The following is a 7,449-nucleotide window of genomic DNA, read 5'->3' on the forward strand; positions in this document are numbered from 1 at the left end:
GTGTCTGCCTACAATGCGGGAGACCCGGGTTCTGTCTCTGGGTCGGGAAGGTTCCCCTGGAGAAGGAAATAGCAACCCACTCCAGTACTCTTGCCTGGAAAATCCCGAGGACGGAGGAGCCTGGTAGGCTGCAGTCCGTGGGGTCGCAAACAGTTGGACACAACTGAGCGACTTCACTTTCCTTTTCCTTTCGACCCCTGCTGAGTGCGTGGGACCCCAAAGGCATGCGGGATACACAGGCGCATGCGCTCTCTGGCCCCCCTCACCCCGCCCGCCGCCGCTCTCACTACAGATCGCTGGTCCTCGGTGGTGCCCCGCGTGGTGGAGCTCAACAAGAACTCCAACCCGGACGAGGTGGTGGTGCCTCTGGACCACGTGGGGAACCCCAGCTGCGACGGCCACCAGCAGAGTTACCCCCCCAAGTGGAGGACTGACGACGCCCCGCTCTAGGGCCTGCGGGCAGGAGCAGGGTCCCCTCCGCCGCCCATTTCCAGTCCAGCTGCATTTCGGAGGTGCAGCCCACTGGGGTGTGCCCCGCCCCGTACCCTCCTTCGACCCCCAGAGGTGAGGGCCGGGCAGATGCCGGGGAGGCCCCAGGACCCTCTGGTCTCCAGGCTCCTGCCCCCCTACCCCACCTCCCTGGCCCGGGCACGGGACGCCTGGTCGCCTGTCTCACTCCCATGGAGTCACAGTAAGGGACACCAGGGTCTCCGCCCACCAGGACTCAGCCCCCTGCCTCTTCATTTATTTATTTGCTCTGCTCTCAGGAAAGTGGCCCAACCCCCAGCCCCGAACCGGAGCCTGGCCGGGGCCCCAGGACCCCATCCCAGGTGCAGGGCCGGCTGCACAGGCCACCCTGGGCTGAAGTGCAGGGGCTCTGATGAGGGGCCGGGCCCTGGGTGGGTCTGGGATTGTCGGTGCTCAATAAATGTTCATTGATGGTGGAGACAGTTGGGAATATGGTGAGAGCAGTGGTAGCAGGCATGGGGGGAAGATGGCGGGGAGACCAGTGAGCAAAGAAATAACTCTGTGGTTGGGGGTAGGGTGGGGATAAGAAGGCAGGGCAGGAGTTACAACCAAGGCAGTGTTCAGGGTGATGGTTGGAGGGGCTGGACTCAGAGGGCGGTGGTGACTGAGAGATGGGGGTGAGCTTGGGGTGTGATGGGGAGGTGGAGATGAAGGGAAACATTTAAGTCTCCAGAGGTGCCGGGAGAGGTGATGACGGGGGTGAAAAATGATGCCAGTGGGGAGGTGGTAAAGCTCATCATGGCCGAGTGATGCGGGTTCCGGGGGAGTAGGCAAGCAGCTGGGAGGGGCAGAGCAGAGGCGGAGACGACAGCCACGGAGGTGGGTGAGCCATCCGGTGTCCAGTGGGGTGATGGTGAGGAGGAGAGCAGCCCTAATAAGGACAGCGGGGCCTGCTGGAGTCGCAAGAGAAACTTTGGTTGACACGCACCAGCGGAGCCATGAACGTGAGCCGGAGCTTCCCTTCCCAGGGCCACCATTCTCCCCAGGTCACACTCCACCGCTGATCCAGCCCTGGGGCAGCTCCAAGCCTCCGGGCATGAGAAGGGGCCCTCCAAATACCGGATCCTGCTGCTCCGCCCTGGATGAATCCGCAGCCAGCCAGTTTCCCTCTGACCTCCCAGGTTCCCGGTCCTGGCTTGGACCCAGTCTTAGGTCCCATCTGAAGCTTCAGTTGAAGAGAGCTTGGGACTCTGCAGGACCTGGCCAAGGACAGCTGCAGTGGGAGACACACAGGGCGTGGGGTCTGAAGACCTGGCTTTGCACCCTCTGCCCAAACAGTGGGAATAGGTCACTTCTCTGGGCCTCCATGTTCCCTGTCTGTTACAAGGATGTCAGTTACTTGAAGGATGGGAGTCTCTTCAGCTATCGGAATGAAGCAGAGAATGAAGGGGAGACTCGTATTACCACTGAGGGTGGCTGGGGGGTGCGGTGCAGAGCACCAACCTTCCCACAGACCGGTTCTTTCCGTCTCCCTTTACATTGGCTTCCAAGGGCTGATGGGCTGCCCTTGCGGTCCATGGATGACCCAGCTTCTCCCAAGGCTACTTGCTTCCTCTTTCCAGCATTCTTTTTTCTTTTTTTAATAATTTTATTTCTTTATCTTCGGCTGTGCTGGGTCTTTGTTGCTGCACAGGCTTTTCTCAGGTTGTGGTTAGTGGGGGCTGCTCTTGTTGCGGAGCACAGGCTTTAGTGGTTGCGGCACGTGGGCCCTAGAGCACAGTAGCTGTGGCGCACGGGCTTAGTTGCTCTGCGGCATGTGGGATCTTCCCAGACAGGAATGGAACCCGTGTCTCTGGCATTGGCAGGCGGATTCTTTACCACTGAGCCACCAGAGAAGCCCCCCGGCGTTCTTAATGGAGGTCCCAAGAGCCATTCTGTTTGGGTGGACGTGGGTCACATTGTCATGCCTGAGCCAGTCCTATCCTGGGGGATGGGATACCCTCCCTGGCTGAGCCAAGGCTTCTGCAAAATGGTAGGTAGTTCCTAAACTCTTGAGACTCAGTGTCCTCATCTGTAAAATGGGCGCTGACTTTGTGAAGGTCAGTTGATTCCCTGGGCTTTTCAAAGAAGAGAGAATTGTGGTTGTGGTGTTCATACATTAACATGTTTGGGGCAGCAAGTCACAGAAGACTTATTATGTTGGCTTGACGAAAAGAATATTTATTATCTCAGCAAGATGTCCCAAGTTAGGGAGGGCAGTAAGGCTTGTTAATTGAGTCTCTGTGATTCATTAAGGGTTCTGCCAGCTCATTATTCCTTCAAGCATTTATCAGGCACTGTGCTAGTCACCACCCACCAAGTGTGCTGGCTTTTTCCTCACATGTGCTGTGCTTAATCACTCAGGCATGTCTGACTCTTTGTGGCCCCATGGACTGTAGCCCGCCAGGCTCCTCTGTCCATGGGGATTCTCCAGGCAGGAATACTGCAGTGGGTTGCCATGCCCTCCTCCAGGGGATCTTCCCAACCCAGGGACTGAACCCAGGTCTCCCACGTTGAGGCATATTCTTTACTATCTGAGCTACCAGGGAAACCGTGGGCCTCCATCAGAGACACAGGGTGGAGCCGCTATTTCAGGCATTTCTCCCAGATTCAGAGGCATCCAGGGCTTCCCTGGTGGCTAAGATGGTAAAGAATCCACCTGCAATACAGGAGACCCGAGTTCGATTTGTATATTGGGAAGATCCTCTGGAGACGGAAATGACAACCCATTCCCATATTTTTGCCTGGAGAATTCTATTGCCAGAGGAGCCTGGCAGGCTACAATCCATAGGGTTGCAAAGAGTTGGACACGACTGAGCAACTCACATTTTTGTTCAGGGGCATCCAGATGGAGAGATGGTACTTCCTGTGTCTCTTTCTATGAGAGAGATGTTTTCCCTGAAGTCCCCTAGCCAACATTCCCTCTGTATTATTGGCCAGAATTGTGTCATGTGGCCCGTGCTCCAGCCAATCAGCAAGCTGGAAGCAGCAGTTGTCCTAAAGCAGCAGAAAGCAATATAGAGAAAGGAAGTTTCCCCAGCCAGGTCTTGGTTCTGTGGGAAAGGAGGATGTGGAAACCACTATTGCCTCTGCAGCCAGATGCCCTCCCCGCCACCCCGTCTTTCCACTGGAAGGCAAGCAACGTTGTCACGGAACATGACTGTGACTTATCCTGGGGCCATAAGGAGGTCATTTCTCTAGGAGTTTTGTGATGGGTTGGCCCACAAAATCAAAACACCCTCTTAACTCAAAAAGATTCCATAAATTATTGAGGTGAATGCAGAATGCATTCTTTTAAAATAATGAAATCATTGTAGGCTATGACTTTTCCTCTGGGAACATTTTTAGCTAAATAGATAACAACTCTTTCAATTGTGATTTTCTAAATAATTTGATGGTGTGGGTGTTGATTTTCTGTGAGGTTTTCAAAAGCTGTTTTAGGGGAATTTCAAATATTTCCCAGCCGTTGAGATTTTGTTTGTTCCTGTAAGATCCTAATGATGACCTTTGCCAATGTCTTCAAAGGACAGGGCATGAACTGGTGATAGGTCAAAATATTGTCAGGGGACACATTGGCCATAGAATTGCTTAGAGGAAAATATCCCTCCTAATTATGACGTGGTCTCTGTTTGATGCTTCTGAGCTTTTAAGGCCTTCCTAACACTAATCTCTCTTTATGGAGAAAAACCTGAGGCTCAGAATCTCTGAAAGGAAGAGCTAGAACCAGGGATGATATTAACTTCTCCAGGACCACAGGGACTGAGGATGAGGGGAGAGAGATCCCAAGGAAAGTTGGGATGCTGATACTTGTGCTAGACTGCAGCAATGGTCCTGACTCTCCCCTTTAGCCATTCCTTTCCAGTACTACCTTTTTCTTTCCACTGTGGGCAGAGCAGGACTTGTTCTAACCAATGGGGTGTTAGCAGACCTGCCGAGGCCAGCAACTAGGAAGATGAGAGGTACGTGGAACAGAGCTGCGTCATCCCAGGCAAGCCTCACAGAAATCAGAGGGCCCCCAACCAACGAGGGACCAAAAACTTTTTTTTTTTTGGTATGCCATTGAGTTTTCGTGAGTTTGTTCAAGTGCAAGTCATCAATTTTGTGGCAATAGCTAACGAATACAGACAATAGAAAAAAGAGTAACCGGAACCTGGTCAGGCTACAAAAACCTGAATGTCCATTGCACTCCATGTCATAGATGGGGAAACAGAGGCTCAGAGAGGGGAAGACTTGTGCCCAGGGCACCCGGCTGGTAAGTGGCAGAGGCGGGATTTGAACCCAGGTATTCGCAGATGACACCACCCTTATGGCAGAAAGTGAAGAGGAACTAAAAAGCCTCTTGATGAAAGTGAAAGAGGAGAGTAAAAAAGTTGGCTTAAAGCTCAACATTCAGAAAACGAAGATCGTGGCATCCGGTCCCATCACTTCATGGGAAATAGACGGGGAAACAGTGTCAGACTTTATTTTGGGGGGCTCCAAAATCACTGCAGATGGTGACTGAAGCCATGAAATTAAAAGACGCTTACTCCTTGGAAGAAAAGTTATGACCAACCTAGATAGTATATTCAAAAGCAGAGACATTACTTTGCTGACTAAGGTCCGTCTAGTCAAGGCTATGGTTTTTCCTGTGGTCATGTATGGATGTGAGAGTTGGACTGTGAAGAAGGCTGAGCGCCGAAGAATTGATGCTTTTGAACTGTGGTGTTGGAGAAGACTCTTGAGAGTCCCTTGGACTGCAAGGAGATCCAACCAGTCCATTCTGAAGGAGATCAGATTTCTGGGATTTCTTTGGAAGGAATGATGCTAAAGCTGAAACTCCAGTACTTTGGCCACCTCATGCGAAGAGTTGACTCATTGGAAAAGACTCTGATGCTGGGAAGGACTGGGGGCAGGAGGAGAAGGGGACGACAGAGGATGAGATGGCTGGATGGCATCACTGACTCGATGGACGTGAGTCTGAGTGAACTCCGGGAGTTGGTGATGGACAGGGAGGCCTGGCGTGCTGCGATTCATGGGGTCGCAAAGAGTCAGACACGACTGAGCAACTGAACTGAACTGATTCTCCTCATGCCGGAGAAGGCAATGGCACCCCACTCCAGTACTCTTGCCTGGCAAATCCCATGGACAGAGGAGCCTGGTGGGCTGCAGTTCACGGGGTCGCTAGGAGTGAGACACAACTGAGTGACTTCACTTTCACTTTTCACTTTCATGCATTGGAGAAGGAAATGGCAACCCACTCCAGTGTTCTTGCCTGGAGGATCCCAGGGATGGGGGAGCCTGGTGGGCTGCCGTCTATGGGGTTGTACAGAGTCGGACACAACTGAAGCGACTTAGCAGCATTCTCCTCATGCCAAAGAGGAAAACACTCTGACGCTTGGAGGGGTGAGAGTTAGTGAGGCCAGATCACTTCTGCTGTGGGTGAAGACCCTGGCTGTCTCCTATTGCTAATGCTGAACTCCGGAGACTGTCAGTTTAAACTTACCCCTAACTTTATCCCAACAAGGATTTCTTATTATGTGCATGCGTGTGTATTTAATAATGATAAAGCACTTGTATGTCATATTTGACAGCAGGGCTTTTTTCATCCCAACTTTAAAGCACTACCGGGAAATAATTAGTGCTACCAGAGTCAAAAACAAAGGGACCCCATCAGAGAAGACAGTTGCAGAAACTCTCGGATCTTAATTGAACAATTACCTCTTATGCCTATGAATAGTTCATTATTACATGCTCTGTTATTATTAGCTGTTATTATTGTTTTAGATGAATGCTGGGAATTTTTTAAAAAAATCAAAAGCCGTTTTCAACCACACTGTTCATCTCCCCCTGGCTTTCACACACTCCTGACATTTCCGATGTAATAATGTCATAGTCGGCAGTCAATTTTCTACACCTCACCCGGATAACGGTGTATTCAGATCATTTTGGTTGTTTGGATGGAGTGGTTAAATACTCCAGGCCTCTGTTCATACTGTTATTAATTTTTGACTCCTTGGTGAAAGCATTTGCATGAGAATCAAGCACCTCCCGCTTTTTATTTTTTAGGAATCTGAAGTCCTGGGGAACAACGAGGAGATCCTTGTTCATCCCAACCTTTTGGGACAGAAACAAAAGAGGTGGGGGTGATGGAGCCAGAGGACAGAGTAGAAGCCGCCTTGGGCAGTAGAGACCCAGGCCCCAGGGAAGGAGGGCAGGAGGCTGGGTCAGGAGAGGCCAGGCTGGGTGTCTTGTGACTTTGGAGGGAAACACAAAAAGGAGGGGACAAATGAGCTCACGTAAGGCATCTTCCGTGCATTGGGTGCTGTGCTCAGTGTTTGGAATTCGTATCTCAGGAACTGTATGTGAGTGCTTATGAATTGGTGTGGATGCCTCTCTGGAAGTCAGACTCTCTTCCTTATTCACAGCACCTCATTTTGTTCAGAGTTCTCCACTCTACTCTACAATCATGGGCTTTCCCAGGCGCACCCACCACTGTGGTTCTATTTCCCTTACTAGGTACTGGTATAGGAATAGCCACATGAATGAGTTCTGGACCCTGAGACAAAAGAGAAAGTCTGCTGAAGGAGGAGGAATTTGGGGAAAATAAGAGAAATATAAGAAACACTGTCTTCTCTTTTGCTAGGCACTATCAGGACTGGGTGTGATGCCTGGAACTGTAGCAGCCATTTTGTGATCATGAAGGGGCTTAGTGGAGCAGAAAGAAGAAAGGGACTTGGGTACCTGATCTCACCATTGTGCTAGTGAATTAACCAACTCTGGAGCCATCCTACCTTAGGGTTTCTTATGATTGTTTGAGATAGCAATTTTTTTTCTCATTTATACCAATGCGTCAGGGTTTCCTATTACTCTGCCAAAATCATGAAGACACAAGAACAAACTTTTCTGCCTGTTTTATAGATTAAGAAAGTGAGACTCAATGAAGTAAATGTATTTGCTTAAGTA

At 50.8% G+C, this 7,449-nt stretch overlaps 1 protein-coding gene across 1 annotated transcript in view; it reads left to right on the top strand.

The window, feature by feature from the left end:
- The window catches only part of TRPV4 (transient receptor potential cation channel subfamily V member 4), a 44,903-nt gene extending 37,454 nt beyond the window's left edge, over positions 1-7,449 (top strand). The window contains exon 16 of the mRNA XM_040250913.1: positions 293-7,449. Coding sequence (XP_040106847.1) covers positions 293-450 — 158 coding nt within the window. The 3' untranslated portion in view covers positions 451-7,449. The remainder of the gene's footprint in view (positions 1-292) is intronic.

Source organism: Oryx dammah, unplaced genomic scaffold (genome assembly GCF_014754425.2).
Source record: "Oryx dammah isolate SB20612 unplaced genomic scaffold, SCBI_Odam_1.1 HiC_scaffold_12, whole genome shotgun sequence".
In the NCBI taxonomy this organism is placed as follows: domain Eukaryota; kingdom Metazoa; phylum Chordata; class Mammalia; order Artiodactyla; family Bovidae; genus Oryx; species Oryx dammah.